At 41.4% G+C, this 17,759-nt stretch overlaps 1 protein-coding gene across 1 annotated transcript; it reads left to right on the plus strand.

Moving 5' to 3' along the window:
* Positions 1-11,435: 11,435 nt before the first annotated feature.
* LOC308223205 (uncharacterized protein) lies at positions 11,436-14,038 on the plus strand (the record flags this gene model as incomplete). The annotated part of the gene is made up of 4 exons (XM_080621958.1): positions 11,436-11,468; positions 12,895-13,076; positions 13,259-13,583; positions 13,733-14,038. The coding sequence occupies 4 exons, from the start codon at positions 11,436-11,438 to the stop codon at positions 14,036-14,038; spliced, it is 846 nt and encodes a 281-aa protein (XP_080478084.1).
* Positions 14,039-17,759: the final 3,721 nt, after the last annotated feature.

Consider the following 17,759-nt stretch of genomic DNA (forward strand, 5'->3'; position numbering starts at 1 on the left):
GTTCATTAAATGTTGAGTATATTTTTATATAAGCATCGTACACTTGTATACTGTCAGTGTGCATATAATTCAGGGACACAGATCATCTAAGATCCTTTCACTGTTGGTGTGTCTTGATTTTACGTTGTGTATTTTGAAAACTATAATTAACTTAAAGAATTTGCCATCTTTTTCTTTAAGCATACTGAGGAAGGAGAGGAATGCCATGTTGCAACTTTGTTTGGTTTTTAATGTCATCAAACTAACCTTTTTCCAAATGAAAATAAGATCTGAATCTAAATATTATGAATTTATTGATTTGCTCATGGGCTTGTGAAAACAGTAAGTGTGAAATTGCTTTTTTTTCCTGTATTGGGCACAAGAATCAATTTGTGTATGTATGTGTGTGTGCAGATTTGATTATCAGGTTGCTTTTGTAGACTGCAGTGCTCCAGCAGCACTAAGTAGAAGATAACTGTGTGAAATTTGGATATGTAACTTGTAAAACTTCAATGATAACCTGTTTGTAGAGCTTACACTTACAAGACCTTCTAAATGGCAATGAATTGTGATGCTATTGCTAGGATGTTTGTTGAGCTACCCAGGTTTATGCAAGGCCAAAATATTAAGGCTACAAATTAGTTACAAATATAAGAATATCTACCAGAGATACAATGATAATATTGTAAAAGAAGTGGGGAGGGGCAAGAAACAGCTAAAATAAACTCTGTCCTGACAGATATTTGCTAAACGGGTCTTAAAAAAAAGAAAAATTAGTAAGAAAATGTTTTGAGAGATGCGAAGCACAGATGTGAACTGTCTTGGCACATTTTAGTGATGGAGAAGGATAATGATGTAAGAAATGGGAATGTGCGCAGACCTCGTATATTGCAAGTTGTATTACTGTATTTGACAGAAATGAATGTGCACATGTAAATTGTAGCTTCTTCAATGTTTAAGAAGAAAGCCTCTCCTTTTCTCCTGTCAGTAACAACAATATATACATCACAAGCCACTCCTCATATTTCTCAGTAAAAACAAGGTATGTCCATATTTTCCGTAAATAATTGGTTACTTTTACTAATATATTAATACTAACATTTGTGTTCTTATTGGTTTAAACACTGGAGAACTCAGTCCTCAACTGGGTTTTCTTGCATGTGTTCTACTCTTAAGATGATTTGTTTTATTATTTGCCATATGTAGGTTTAGCATGTCATTAATTGTAGTATTCTGACTTACCCTTAAGGAAGCAAAATGTGTTGCTATTTCTTTAAAAATTGCCAAATGTAGAAACATTTAATCTTGGCCTTCTATCTTTATGTAATACAGTGATTTGAGAATGTTAATGATAACTTTATCTTCAGACATACGTTTCACGTATTTGATCTATATGCATTTATTTTTAAAGAACTGGTTTTATTAGTATTTATTGGGGTTTTCTCAATTAAAAACCACCATTCTCTTGAAGCCACACCTTGCCTTTGAAAGACAGTAAAATCTTAAGTAGCATAAGCTTTTCTAATGTAAAGAACTCCACAAAACTTGCCAAGCATTTTAATAAATTAATTTTACTTAGTTGCCAGTCAAACTGTTGAAATTGCTTTTATGGATTTACTCAGCATTTATATTTTGCACTCATTATAGCTGTCTCATATATTTCTTACAGTTTTTATCAGGATTGAAAGCAACTACTACACCTAGCCAATATTATGTTTATAACTGTAACTGGTGCTATACAAGAAATTAAAAGTCATTTCATGTCTTCTGTATAATGCTTCAGTGTATCACCTCATTTTTCTCTAAAAGCATAATATTGAGTTGCAGTACTACTTTGGGGTGTTTTCATCAATTAGATATTTAAGATTTGGTATTTAGACATCACAACATCAACAATAAAAGAAAATGTAAATAGCTATTGAAAAAAAATCAAAATCATTTTTATACAAGGAAACTGGTTTGCTTTTTTCCATGAACACTGATATATGCACATCTTATGTGACACAGATTTCAGAATAAACTAGTTACATCTAGCGTATAACTGTACTGCTTATTTATTACTAACAAGAAGGAAAAGTTGGGCCAAAGTTTTCTTTCTTTGTGGGGAATGTCTTCTTAAAAGGAAACATAGGACAAAACATTTCAAAGAAACAAGCTCAGTTGTATCTTGGCAAAACATTATTGGCATCAGTAGTTGAATTACATAAATGAGGGACTTTGCAGTCTGGTCTCATGTTTCCATTCCAATACCAAATTAGAATGTTTGGGGGGGGAAAAATTAGTTTGTTCTTTAAGCCAGAATTGCCACCAGCTGTCCTAGTTTTTTACTTTTTCCACACTTCCCTCATCTTGTTTTATGTTGTTTATTTTTCCAACAGTGACCCATGGAGTTTCTGAAATGACATCTGCTCCTTGGGAGCCTTTCCAGGTGCTCTGTGCATTGGTGCTCTCTCTGTGTCCCTTTGCAGGTGTCTGTCCCCAGGATCCCTGGGGTTTTGAGGCCTCCTGCTAGACACCTGGGAACTATGTCCTAGTTATACTATCTACATTTGAAAGCAGATTTCCATCTCCAACACCTCCTCCAGAAGCCTGTCAGGAAACAAGGGTGAATTCAATTGGAATCTATGAACTATCTCATAGAAACCGGAAACAAGAAACTGGAAAAATATTTCATGAACCAACACTGATTCATAATTCTGACAAATTTTTTTCCTTGGAAGTTTTTCATCCACTTCTAAACTTTATTTTCATGGTTTTCTACATTCTTCCTTTATGCATTGGATTGCTGAGACTCCCGTGAGTACTGTATGTGATTTGCAAACGATTAAAATTTTAGGAAATCTGTTTCTACATGACAAACTACAGTTTGAAGGAAGGGAAGCTAACAATTTTTCAGCGCTAAACATATGGTTGATTGCTTCAATCCTTGATATTGCAATGAGGGAAAAAGTGTAGATAAATTATTTTTCTCCTTATTCTTGCTTAAATACAATCCAAAGCATATCCTTATTTAGAATACACATTCAGTTCTGGTTAGAGTTTTTCTTCTTTTTTTTTCTTCCAGAAAATCTTTCTTAAAATGTGCTTTATGAATCTTTTAAAATGCATGTTGATCTTTAGAAGAGGTATCAAAGCATTGGAAATGCAGGTTTGAACAGTATTTGAAAACTCAAGCCCCATAAATCAAGCTTAATTGAGTGGTCATCTTTGGGATTTGCCCAACTAGCAGGTATTATTTATCTGTAAGTATTTTTTGTCATAGAATCATAGAATAGTTAGGGTTGGAGAGGACCTTAAGATCATCTAGTTCCAAACCTCCCTGCCACGGGCAGGGACACGTCCCACTAAATCATGTCACCCAAGGCTCTGTCCAACCTGGCCTTGAACACCGCCAGGGATGGAGCATTCACAACTCCCTTGGGCAGCCCATTCCAGTGCCTCACCACCCTTACAGTAAAGAACTTCCTCCTTATATCCAATCTAAACTTCCCCTGTTTAAGTTTGAACCCATTACCCCTTGTCCTATCACTACAGTCCCTGATGAAGAGTCCATCCCCAGCATCCCTGTAGCCCCCCTTTTCTCAGCCTAGTTATTATCATCTAGTTATTATAAATGTAAGATATTTTCACATAGCCATTTTAACTGCCCCCATTACAATTTGCATTATATAAGGTTTTTTTTCCCAAGAGATCCTGTAATTATTTAAGTACCAATGAATTACTTATTTGCAGTGGAATATTCTATTAGTGTTTTTTATGTGATTTGTATGTAATTCTCTAAAATACACGTGAGAATGAACAATTCCACTTTCCAATCTCTATTTAAAAATTCCTGCAGCAAAATGTTTGAAAGACCTCTTTATGAGGCTGCTTTTAATCTATAAATGAGTGACAATAACTCCTGTAAACTAGAAACTTTGACTTTCAAAATTATCTTCTCTCCTTTTGTGGAGAAGAGCTCTTTAGTTTCTTCTGTTGCAATGTTTGAAGAAGACTTTTAGCTATTACATGAAGGTTGTCTGTGAACAACCTGAAAGTGTGGCAGGACAGTCTTAGGCTGGCATTATTTTAGTGTGCTTCCTGTTCAGTGATATTTCAGTGTCTCACATATAAGTAGAATTTGCAGTCGCCATATTACATCAGGCCACTGCAGTAATCTAGTCTAGGACCTGGTCTTTGCATCATTCTGTTTATTCATTTTTGGTCTAACATAAATGATGCTTTTGTAACTTGCCTAAGAGGAAACAGTTTAATTACTATCTTGTAAATATGTGCTGAGTCTTAGCTGTAAGACTATTTAGTTCTTCACTCTAATGCTAAAGTTGGTCTCATTTGCATGTTGGCATTATTTAGACATTAAAATAAATACTGTGTTTAAAACTGGTCGAACTCAATTTTCATCATGAAATTTAGAGCTCAGAAGGCTAGAGAATTTGAGTTGCCATTACCTGAGAGACATAATTTGGAAAGCTTAACTGGGCATGGGGTCGTGAGCCTAAGTACCAGACTCAGAATTAAAATCTCTGCAAGTAGATGCTTATTTGTGATCATATCTCATAAAGCTCAAAAACAGTAACAGTAGTAAAATATTCACTTAAGAAACAGATACTTAAGACTTTTTCTGCAAACAAACTAGTGGAGGAGGCTTAGAAAAATAATAATGGGAAAAAGCTAGACCTGTAGTACACAAAATGTTGCAAAGCATTAGAGGGAACTAACATGGAAAGAAGGAATGACAAGGTGAATTAGTACTAAAATGTAAGTCAAAAATAAATATAGTTAAGAATCAAAAGGCAGGCCTACATAGGTTTTTCTGTGTTTAAACTAAGAGCGGGAGGTGCCATAACGTGTAGTCTCTAACTAATCATTGGCCAAAAACAGTGTGGAGAATTCATTTGTACTGGGATTAATAAACTAGTTGAAAATCTAATAATGGAAAGTTGAAAATCAATCAAGATGAGCATTACCATGAGACAACAGAGTTCATGATACAAAGGAAAGAAAGGGAAAAAAGAAGCAGGTGAGCAACAGTGGGCTTCAGAAAACCAATCAGTAAAATCAAGAAATTGGTACATGAGCTCCTGAGGAAAGAATTCTAAGGCAAAAAGAAATTCAAGAGAGCTGAGGGTTTCTAAAACAGGGTTCTAAAACAGGCCATATTTTAAGTATAACAACAGTCTATTCTCAAGCAAAGGGAAAAAAAAACCTGACAGCAGTGTGGCTGCATTAGGGGCCCATCACTGACCTGAAAAATACCAAAAAAGAATACTGAAAATAAGTAGGAACAATAAGGCTGCATAGGCAGAACAGCACAGCAGGTTAGGAACAAAACTGTACAGCAAGGGAAAAGCAAAACAATAAAAATGGATTCTTAAATAATTTTCTATTATACAATAAAAGTTCTCTGCTTATTAGGATAAGTGAATAAATGTCAAATGGTGCAAAAGCCTGAAGTGCTTTGTATTTCACTCCCTATTCTCTAAACAATGTGTGTCACAATCAAAGTTAACCAGGAAACAGAAATACAGGTCAGAAAGGGAACTATCAAGCTAATTAGATGTTTTAGAATATTAAATTCTGATTAAATCTGTTCTATAATAATATGGTGCAAAACTCAATCTTGGAATGATTGTATTTTTGATTAAGAATGAGTGAGATCCCAGAGAACCAGAAAATAATATTACTTATTGAAAGTGTGCAAGAGCACAGGAATGAGTGGAAAGGCGAGGTAAAAGAATGACTTGGGGAATCAGTCAGATGAACTTTGATACCAGACCAGTTACTGAAAAAAACCTGTCTAAAAATCTTCAAGCATAGAGACTAATTTAAAAGGCCAACATGCATTTCTCTGTAAAGTAATTTCCAAATAGCATGATGGTCTCCTTTGTCAGACTAACTCTTCCAATATGTAAAAACAAAACACTATGTTATGTGTTAAAGTCAATAAACCCATTGACAACAGATCCACCTGAGCTGATTATTTATTAAGTTGCTAGGATCCTGATGATGGTACTGTAAGGTGGATACACAACTAGTTAGTATCTCATTTCAAAGGGTAATTACCAGTGTCCATTGAATTGTGAAGATAAATTGAGTGGGAGATAGGAGGGGTAGGACTACCTCTATATTACAAGCAAAAAGCAGGTGTGGATCCCTCAGGGATGAGGCACAACACTCAGTGAGAGCCTTGGCTTTAACCAAAAGCATGGCATTACCATGATGGGATTCCTGGGACACCAGTGCTAATCAAATGGGACCGAATGAAGTGGAGCCCTGCTCAGGAGTGAAGCTCAAGGGAAAGCACCACAAGGGTGAGTAATAAAACCTGCACTGATTAACATACCATACATATGCAATGTCCTGTTTTGCTCGTTGATGAACTGATGTAATACAAGTGCTGTTGTCTAAATTCTGAGATCCACAGCCAGCCTTCACCTTGGCAATGCAGATGGTGGGGGTAGGGGTGAGTGAACCATCTTGTCTTACCAGAACAAGAAGATAAGATGTATTTGGAACTAACATACTCTGATGAGCGAGGCAAACTATCCTGGGTTACCATAATAATGTCTTCTCATGCCCTACACTGTATTATTACAGGTGGGGCCTGGATCCAACTGTGTCTGTGATTTTACTAATACAATATGGGGTGGGAGAGAGCACACTTATACAACACACAAGACTAGAACGCACAATAATCATGATGAAGGTTAAATTTAATTTTCAAGGGTTTAATTTACATTTTTGCACTGAGACAGCAAACAAATAGGTGTTGCCAGGGTGTCCATTACTAGAACTTACGTAAGAGATGTTACAGAGGGATACTGAATTTCCATGATATACAGATGCTAATGCAATGAGAAAATTACTTGGTTCTAAAATGTGCAAAGGGATAAAAGCCCTCCATGCACATCCATGTGTTGAGAAAAGGTGGAAAGCAAGGTTTACTAGTTCTTTTAGCTGGCTAAGAACTGACTCACCATCCCTGGAGGTAGTTAAAATATGTGTAGATGTGGCATTTAGGGACATGGTTTAGTGGCAGACTTGGCAATGCTAGGTTAACGGTTGGACTCGATGATCTAAAGGGTTTTTCCAAACTAAATGATTCAATCATTGCCTCAGCTAAAAGTCTGCGACCTTTTCTCTTCCTTTGCCTAGCAGTTTCTTGAATGTGAAGTCTTAATATAACCAGAAGATGGCACAAGAGACCCTTGCAGACTTTTAGATGTACGCGCCTCATTATGAGCAAAGGTATCGGGAAAAACGGTCGGCTTTCCAGATGTCTGCCTAAAATTTGCCTGTTAGAAACAGGCTAACACGAAATAGCAGAGATTTTTTTTATTATTCCAATTTTTAAAACGAACGTGTTTGTGTTCAGCTGCTCCCTTTAATATTTTAGAGAAGTGCATGCACACACAACTTTATAATTTTAAACCTTAAGTACCTTCTGTCGATGTGTAATGCATTTGTTTGTGTAAAACCTGTCAAAAGAAGTATGCTGCATTGCTTGGGGAGGAAACACAGACATTGGATTACATAGGGGCAGTGTCAAGCATCTTACCTAACTACATTCCTGTCCTCACCTGCAACAGCCCATATTTTCCTTTATCAATATACTGAGAGGGAATGTTGGGACATGTCTGTGCTCCCTGTTTTGGAAGGCAATGAAGGTAGATGGGCAGTGTCATTTGTGCTCTGCTGCTACAGTTCTGCATCCTGTCAAAGTAACATTTGCAGGATACTTAGTAGAAGTGACTGGAAGAAAGGCGATAGGAAGAAACTCTATAGTGAGGAATACAGGCGACAGGAAGGAATGACTAGAAACATGAAATGGAGACAAGCCTTGAACTGAAAAAAAAAAAAAAAAAAAAGGGGAACTGGAAAAAAAAAAAAAGGTAACATTTATTTCAATTTAATTTGAACAGACTGGGTTTGGAGCAGTACAAAGATGTGATTTATATTTGGTATAAGTCAAGGGAAGGAAGATTCTGTAAAATATTTTCACTGCTGGGACCGATGCATTTCAAACCATAGGCTAGGATGGGCACTGAGGGTGATAGATGAGCCAGGGCTGCCAAGCTGTGATAGCTCATTCTCTTGCTGGCTTATCATGCTCCAATTCGAACTCTAAAATCAAGGAAAAAGGAAAAAAAAAAAAATCATTCTATGATAGTTGAAAGTGAAAAGTTACTTTCAAGAATTATAAATGCTTTAGTCATAGATAAATTTCTCTAGAATATGTTTGTGGGAAACAAAAAGTAAAAATAATGGAGCAATTCTGATTTAATGCATTCTTGGTTTTATATCTAATAGGTTGTTAAATGTAACTTTCAAAGTAACCATCATGAAATATTTATCCTTCAGCGGAGACTGACAAAACAACAAAAAGCATTGATCTAAAATGTGGAGTGGGTTTTGAAAGGATTTCAGTGCATGAAAGTGTGACATTTTGCAGTATCCATCAGAATGTTAGTCCAAGTGATCTGAAAAATTACTAAAACTAGTGGCATTTATGGGAATTTCCATATGCCCATTATTCTCTGTAAGTACATCTCATATCCCTAGATGATACATATATCTAACATAACCAAGATCCTAAAGCATGTTTGAGCACCTAACAATCCCTATCTTCAGAAAATAAAATCATTTCTTAAGCCCCTTTTCATGCTGCTTCCTGGCACGTTTCATATTGAAACTGATTCATATTGATTTTTTTTTTTCATAAGCTTAAATTTGGGTAAAGAACTGTTAAAAACATAACACATGTTTTCTTTCTTAATATTTACATCATGTCTCTGCAGAACGTGTATCTTTTAAAAACATTTCACCTATTCTGCCTAGTTGCTGGTAACAGCCTTATGGTAAAGAGCTGTGGGAGCTCTGTTAATTTAGATCAATTCCAAGCATGATGAGACTTTAATTTTTGTCTATGCATTGTAATTCTGTTTATTTCAGGCCCTCCTGCATATATGATCTTTTCATTCCTTGTGGAAAAGTAGTTCTTATTCTGTCAAAGAGGAAAGATTATAATAATTGCTAATAAAGAGATTGGTTAGAGGCCATTTCTAACACTTTTAAGTCTTAAACAGTGATTTCTCAGAAATTACAATGGTTGGATAAACATATCAGGGCAAAGACCATAGAACTGTACGGCAGCCTTTATTTCACTGGGCAGACCTTCACAGGGAATCTGCATGTCCATAGATGAACGTGCATCCTCTTGTGTGTCATAAACTGCTTTTTTTACTCTTTGAATTGTATCAGCACCTACCTGTTCCCAAGGACCACACATTCACTCTATCTAGTCTTACAGCACCCTCAACTTTTACAAGAAAGGGTCACCTGCTGTTACAAAATGATGGTCTCCTCCTTTGGTCTTGCAGACGCCCGCTGCAGCAAGGCCAAGTGGTGGCATTTTTCTCCAGTACCTGTGGGAACACAAGGTACTTGGCAGCCCTCTGCTACTTTCTCTTCAGTTCCTTCAAAACTTCAACAGGAAGGAGATATCTCAGAGCACAATCTTGCCTCTCTCTAGGGCTCTGTGCTGGCTTACTAGGGCAGAGCTGGCCTCCTGGCTGGAAGATGTGGAGCAGCAATTAATTCTCAAAGGCTGGACTGTTATCCCAAATTTTCTATGTTATCAACTGCCTAGAAGGCATCCAAACAGGACTAGCTAGTTCTGCAGAACCTCCTCAGCCTGAGACCACTGTTGTGTGTATGCATTTCTGCTGAGCTGTTTTGCATATAAGCACCCTTATCTTGATCTCACCCTACCTGTCCCAGCCAAACGTCAGTAAAGCCACTTCTTGGCCTCTTTGAATGCAGCTGCTGCTCACAAGATTTGTCAAGTGACAAATCTCAACTCATTTTAATTCTCCTGGATACTAAAATGTTCCCTTCTACACCATCTCCCACAGAATGGCCTGGCCTGGTGTTTGGCATTATGATCCCCTGTCTCCTTTGGTCTTCAGGAAGCTGATGTTCCTTATTTTCACGGAGAAGGTGCTGCCTCGCCAGAGAGTGCAACCGTGTATTATACAAATATCTGAAAAGTATTGTCATTTTCTTCAGAAAATGAATCTTCAGACTTCTGCCAGTGGCAGTCATGTTGATATGCCTGAGCTCTTTTTTTCCTCCTCCTTGTAGCAGCAGAATGAGAGGTCCTATCTGACAGATTCCTGAGGACTTTAGCATGAGCAGGTTTTCATCCCATTGGCAATATCACTTGATTTTTAACGTGGTATTTGTGAATCACAGTTTACCAGGAAATTTTCAAACAAATAGTGAATAATAGATAGAAAGGAGGCAGCTTAGGAATTGTTGATAAAATTAAACTAACAGCTGTTAAGTATCATAGCAGTCATTAACATGCAGAAGTTATCTGCCACTTTTCAGGATAGTTACACATTTTATATATAACCAAATGAGATTTGGGTTAACCTTGTCACAATATAATCAATTTGCGTCTCTGAGAGCTCAACACTTGACACCATCTTTCAGCTGTGTGACATTTGCCTTGATGCAATGCAATTAATAAACCAGCAGTGGATAAAGATGTAATTTGCAGCTCAGATGGCAAAAATGTCTTAAAATCTGTAAAGAAACTGTGTGGCAGATGTATCAGTGGATGCTAAAACCCAAGATTTTTTTAAAGCACCATCATATGTCATATATTCTTTTTGTCCTAACCAATATCTTGCCAAGTGCCTTTTATTTGTTGACATAAATAAAACTGGATATCATTAGATAGACTTTTATACTTTTTTTTTACTAATTGCATATAGATATATATGAATATATGTTATATAAGTATGTAAGTAGCATATTCCCTTGGGATCTTACCCCATCTGTGATACAGAATGCTGTTAAAGTAATTAGAGTGTATAAATTGCAAAAGAAGGTTGCAAGAAAGTTACGCTTCCTTTTTCTGATGTTCATGAAATTTAGTCCTTAAGAATGGCATTTTGCCTGACTGCAGGATTCTGCAAGGCAGGCAACAGCACTGGTATTCCCACTTCTGACTAGTGAGGCTGCTGTTAAGGCCACATGTTACATGCAGGAGACTCCGGGGACTTATCATTTAGTAATTCAGTTAACAGAGCAGATTCCTATATGTCTTCGCTCCATCTATCTCATGCCTGCTTGATCTGCTCTGTGAAATATGTTGTCACCAGAACTGGCTAACACTCAGAACTTCTGGTATTTTAAAGTATTTCCTCAGGTTTTTGGTGGGGGTAGTCTTCACATTTACCTAATGAAAAGAATAGTTAAGAACCTCTGCTTGGTATATTGGGGGGTGTTTATAAAATAGAGAAAATTTAAAAACAATCTTATACAGTTTGATTAAGTAAACTTTCCAAACTTCCCATTGCTAATCTGAAAATGCTTGGGAAGGATAAGTGGATGAGGTTTCAAGAAATTAGACATCACACTCTTTAATATAGTGAATGGATTCATGGATGGGTGAATGGATATCATACTTCGAGCAGACAGTAAGTTGAACTGTTGGTTCTAGGAAAAGATAGAAGAGGGTTTAAATAAAACCTTTTCACTGGGTTAATATAATGAAAAATATGTTTTATTATATTAAAATGGAATACATTGAAAAATTTAGATAGAAAATAAATAGAAGGGCTTCAGTCTTCAAGCCTCTACCTCGCTGAAAGTTTAAGAAAAAGATAGAAGCATGGTCATATTAATTGTCATTGCAGAGAAAGCAAATACTGAGAAATCCAGCATGAATGGCAGAATAACCGCGCAAGTCACAGGATAAAGGGACAGTAGAGCACTTTGTTTGCAGGTGGTAGAGGTCAGTTGTAAAGCAGAAGGCAGGAACAAGGACAGACAAATCAAACATGCAGTCGTGATTTCTGGGGGCAGACTGATACTAAGCAGGGGTGTGATAGGAGTAATCAATGGTGCAGTGGTCCCACTCTGATCTTGCACTGAATGGGAGGATGGAAAGGGGAGGGAATTCATGATTATTCTGCAGTGAAAAACTGCCCATAAAGCACCAGAAACCTTTTGTCGTTTTGACATTACTGCAGCAGCCAAGTGTTCCTGGTGCACACAAAACCCAAAGAAGAATGGGAATACTTCTGAAAGACATGCATAAGGCAATGAGAGGAAAGGTAGGAAGAGTGAAATAGCAGAGAAACCTGTGTGACCTGAACAGCTGCAAGAGATCTGGGAAGGAAGATATGATGTGAATTCTGTAACCTCAGTAGAATGTCAATTCTAAGGCGGAAAGTTGTCTTTTTTCTTTCTTTTTCTTTTTTTTTTTTTTTCACCCGATACTTTAGTCCAGAAAACATACTTTATTTAAGCAGCCAGAAGCCAGTCGATTTGTACAACTCAATAGCCTTGACCTTTACTTTTTTCTGTTTCACAGCCTTTTCCTCCAAACCCCTTGCCCTCTGCCTGGTGCTTACGACCTGATACCCAGGAGAATGCAATGAGTGAGTTTATCTACTTGCCTGCCTCGGGCTATCTCGAGAACACAGTGCTCAGTCCAGATAGGAGCAGGCTTGAGAGGATCCCTTTACACAGTGGATCTGCTTTAAAAGGAATGGAAAAGCCAGCTCTAGAAGAAGGGTGCAGAAGCGTCCGGGGATGCTGGTCCCTGTGCGCTCCCCCGGGTGTGCATTCCCCAGCGCCGTTTGAGGCTGCTCAGCTCCATAAATGCCATTTGCATCGGGATAGGATGTAACAAGAGCTGTAAATCACTGACGGCGGAGGAATAACTCCAGGAGCAGACACGGCGGAGCCGGGCCTCCACGAGCTGTGGCAATGTGTGAACGGTATCTTTTGTTGGGGGGGGTGGAGGGAGAGAACTGATAGCAATTAGATGATACTTATCTGGCCCTTTGATGTGTATTTACACAAACAACGTTTTCCTCCGCGACTTGCGGTATAAAGAAAGAGCCGTGCTCCCCGACACCCTCCTACATCTCTGAAACAAGGCAGGATGACCAAGGCCCCTTTCTCTGTGGAGTGGTTGTCTCAGAGCAGCCAGGCGCTCAAGAGCACCACCGCGGGCTCCACGCAACGATCATCCTCCGAGGGCCACCGGCCCGCTGCCGCGTCCAGCCCCGGCTTGAGTGAACGGAGCAAGAAGCAGCCCGCCGGGCCGCGGGCTGGGAGAGGCGGCAGGAGCCGGGAGCGTTTGGCGGCACCCTCTGCTACAGGTAACGGCGGCCTCGGGAGTATCCTGGTGCTTCTGGAATGGGAGGAAAAGGACGGACGGGCCTGGTACCCCCCACAATCCGGGTCCCCCGATAAGGCGCGACTGTGCAGCTGCTGCCCGGAAGCGAAGGAGGCGAGTGGGCACCCTAGGGGTTCCCAGGCCCTGGCTGACCCTTTTCTCTCCCTTTCGCCTGTCCCCAGAAGCAGGCGGGCGGCCGCCTGGAGCAGAGCAGTCCCCGCCGGAGGGAAGTCCAGAGCTCTCGGGCTCCGAGGAGGCCGGCGGCAAGGGCGGCCGGCGGCTACGCACTGCCTTCAGCGCCGTGCAGGTCAGCACCCTGGAGAGCTCCTTCCAGAGGCAACAATACCTGGGGGCTGCCGAGCGCCGCAAGCTGGCCGGCAGGATGCGGCTCTCGGAGGTTCAGGTTAGCGGGGGCCTTGGAAAATAGTATGGGCAGCAGCATGAGTTGCCGTTGCTTAGGTAATAGAATGGACAACGGCTTGGGCATTGGCCGTGGCGTGAGCTGGGCGCCGCTGTAACCTCATCCCTTCTTCTTCCCTCCCCTTCTCCCAGATCAAGACCTGGTTTCAGAACCGCCGGATGAAACTCAAGCGGCAGTTGCAGGAGCTGAGGACGGAGTCTTTCTGCAGCCTCCCTTACGGACCTCAGAGAAGCATTGTACCCTTGCCGCTCACGTACATGGCCCAGCCACCTCCTCTGCCCCGGCAAGGGACTGCCTCCGGAGGCTTCACCTTGGCGGCGCTCCCGGCACCCAGCCCGGAACTCAGCAGTGCCTGCAGAGCACAGCCTGTGGGCTTTTGGGCGGCACCCTGCTTTATTGGGTACGGGGACCCCACAGCTTTCTTGCTGGGTGTCTGACCCTTTGATAAGGACTATGGCTAAGGAGGATTTGCACTACCGTTACCTATCTGTAACTGCCTGGTGGAGTTATGATGCAGCAATGTGCAAGATATTTTACAGAGGCATACTGGACAATCTGAATCATGGACTTCATGCCCCAGCATTTATAGGCAACTGTGTAAAATAGAAAAGAAGTGGGACAAACACTAATATAAATCTTTTAATAAACTTTTTCCAGTTTTGGTGTGAATTCCTCACACAAGGATTATAGAGCTATTTATCCTGCCCTAAAAGGTAACTCTGTTAAAGGAAGCACAGATTCCTTTATTATCGAGATCTGTTCTGCCCCCTCCAATTTACTGAGGGTGAGTGCTAAAAAGCGTGAATTTCCCCCTGTCCTCTAAAACAGGTAAACTCCTTCAGCTACTCCTTAGATGGTATTTTCTATGATGGGTGTACTTTTGACCAAATATATGGATACACCTGTTGCTAATACTTAATACTGGTCTTGATATAGTCCAGATGGAACCCTTTAAATAATATATAGAATGTGATTTTAAGATATAAAATGTTACCTACTAAATAAATATGTAAATATATCTTCACGCTTTCGTGTGCAGCCTCAGTAGATTAGTAGTGGCCTCTTGCCTAAACAGGGCTTGGAAAGGACCTATCCTTGAAGTTTCTTATCAACAAAATAGTATCCCAGTATCTCACCTAATGCACCTAACAGGGTATGAGGGTATGATCAAAAGAAATGTAACATTACAAAGCTGGTTTTCACCAGGCAGCAGTAAAGATGTTACCATTGTGCTATGCACTTTTTAAATTTGAATAAAGCTCTAGAAAACTTAAGAACAAAACAGCCTGATTTCAGGCTGGAGAAAGGGCTCTGAGAAAGGTTCCTTGACTGATGTAGGTTGCCATAAATCTTTCGAAGTCAACTGTCAACTAACATGAAAACAGCAATAAAAATTTCCATCACTTTAGAATTGATCTTGGGGGTTATTAGAGTATTTCCGGCGCACTTGTAATCTGGGCTCATGTAATGAATGGTCTGAAGGTTCTCTGTCATCCTTGACCACCACTGTTTTCTTTTGTATGAGGGGCCAATCTGCCACTTGAGTACACTTGCCTGGTGAAAAGCAACATTATGTGCCGCTGAAAGCTGTGGCTTTTGATTTTCTGAGAAGCTGTCACATTTGGAAGTCTCCCTAATTATTTTGTAATCCATGCTGTGTTTTTCTAGCCATTTGAGATATTAATATTTGCTTGCGATTGCACAATTAATGTAGCTTTAATGCAAGAAAACTAATAAGGGCTCAGGTGCTATCAATCTTGGTGATACCTCTTCAGGAAAATGATGCAGTTTGGGATTAAGGAAATTTGGTGACACTAGATAAAAATTCCCATTTAGTGGGGACTTATTTCTTAAAGTCAGGTATTGCTAAACGGCTATATTGATTACAAGAAAAAAAAAATACCTACAATTCTCTCTTGACTCTTTCAAAAATCATTAGGGAACTGGAATATTTCCATAAAGCTCTGCAATGGTAAATACTTTCTGTTCTTAAGCATCCAATTTTTAAATTGGAAGGGGAGGGAGGAAAGGGAGTGAGTCAGGACTCGATTTGGCCATTCTGAATTCAAGGGAATAGTGGTTGAGATGATCCCCTCATCATCTTGTATGGCCACAGGGGAGAACCCCACTCTCCAACTGTTTTCATCACCCCATAAAAAAGGAATAGCAATAGCCCTTCTTGCTGTTAGAATTCAGAGCCTGCGGATTTGGGGGCTGGGGGTGGGGTGTGAACAGCAACCTCCGGGGGGACTGGTCGAGCCCAGGGCTGCCCGCAGCACTGTGAGAGCTCCCCGGCCCAAATGGGTTCGGGTGAAAGGTGTTTGGGGAGATAAGGTCTCCATGGCAGCTGGGCCCGGGGGAAGTGAGAGAGAGAGGAAAGAGCTCGGGAAGAAAGAGGGGTAACAAAGTGGTCCCACCCGCGGAAGGAAGCTGCTTTCGTAGGGCAGGGTTTGTGAGGGGTGGATGATACTAAGTGAGAGGCAGGCGCACACCTTATCGGTGGTTGTGAGTCCTCCTGGGGTGTCCGACCCGTTCTCCCCCGGGTATACTCTCCCTGGTCTGCTAACCCCTAGCCGGCTCCGCTGCAGCATCATCGGGTTTTCCGCGGCCGCTGGGCCGGGCCTGGCTAACCCAGCGGGTGAGCATCTCAGAGCCGGCCTAGCTCCGCATCTGCCAGCATCCGAGTGCTGCTCCACTGAGCCCCAGCGGTGCTCGGAGGGGTGGAGGAAACTGTTCCTCCTAAGTGCAAAAGTTTACAGCAAGCGAGAGACGACTGGGCCTGCTGGGACAACACGTAGTACATGCAGTCTTTGCCATGATTTAGGCCCGCGGGATAGTGGGAACCACTCCAGGACAAGCAGGGCTGCGGGGCCGAGCGGCATTAGCTACTGGGCGGTCTCGGTGGTGGGGGCTTTGCCGGCGGGGTGCTGGTACGCGGCTCCCCTCAGCCTTGCTGGGGGCGCGGGCTGAGGGTGTCCTGTCTCCGGGCGCATGAGCTGCAGAACGGCCGGCGACGGAGAAGCTGGGATCTGTTTATGAAGGTGCTAATGATCACTTAACATAATGATTCCTTGGCAACTTGTATCCTCAACAAGCACAGGAAATACCTTGTCCGTGTTTTAGCAGCGCTAGCTTGAAGATATCGTTCAGTTTCCCGACAACTGCTCAAATGAACGAGGGAGATGATTTTTCATTTGGCTGAGTCTCTAAAGGGAACAGCTTCCTCTGGATACCTAAGTGCTAATTCCTCTTCTTCATGCAAAAGTTGGCTTTCTCTAGAAGATAACTGCTACATTCCAGAGGTCTAGAAAACTGTATATGAAATAATTTCATTTTTGCTAAAGCGGTCCAGCTATATTACTCAAAAGCAGCTTCAAGTTTTCCTTTTGATCTGGGATAAAAAAAAAAAACAAAACCACATCAGATATCCTTTCAAGTAGTATTCCCGCTTGTTTGAATTTCTCACCCACTGTGTTTTACTCCCGGCAGCAATAAAGGGGCAATAGCGGCAGCTCAGGACCCCTGCACACTCTCAGTCCCTCTCCGGGAAGCCAAGCGACTCTGCTGGGGCACCGCACCGGCTGCTCGCCTCTGCAGGTAGTTCCCGGGCTGCTCCACCAGTGAGGTCGAGAGCCCTCTTCCCTTCTAGCCTTTAATTTCGGGTGTAGTAACCACAATCAAATAACCACCAGTTAGTAAATAACCGCAGAATAACCACCAGTACCGGAATACTCTCCGACAAGACAAAGCAGTATATGCAAGTCAGCTACAAATGCAGGGAGGAGGGCAAAGCCGAGTCCATTAGCTGGGGAGGAACAGCATAATACTTGTGCGGTGAAACTGCTGGAGCTCCCGGCCTGGCGGCTCTCGAGGAAGGGGCTGCATAACCTGGAAGCTGGGCTCCCCGGGCAGGAAAAGGGGTGGGAAGAGAAAATTGCCGGAGCACTAACTTCAAAGCCTTGCACCCCGCAGTGCGTGCGGGAGGGGGGAGTAGAGCAGCTGCCTTAGCATCACGGTAACGGCGGGGAGCCGGCAGGCCCTCGCCTATCCCGGTTTGACGAGACACTGGGGGTGAAGAAGGGTGTCGGGGTGTCCCCCCCTGCAGCTCCCAGACTCGCTGGAGCCACTCCGGGGACCTCTTTACAAACCAGGCGAAGT

Source organism: Psittacula echo, assembly GCF_963264785.1.
Source record: "Psittacula echo genome assembly, chromosome: 6".
In the NCBI taxonomy this organism is placed as follows: domain Eukaryota; kingdom Metazoa; phylum Chordata; class Aves; order Psittaciformes; family Psittacidae; genus Psittacula; species Psittacula echo.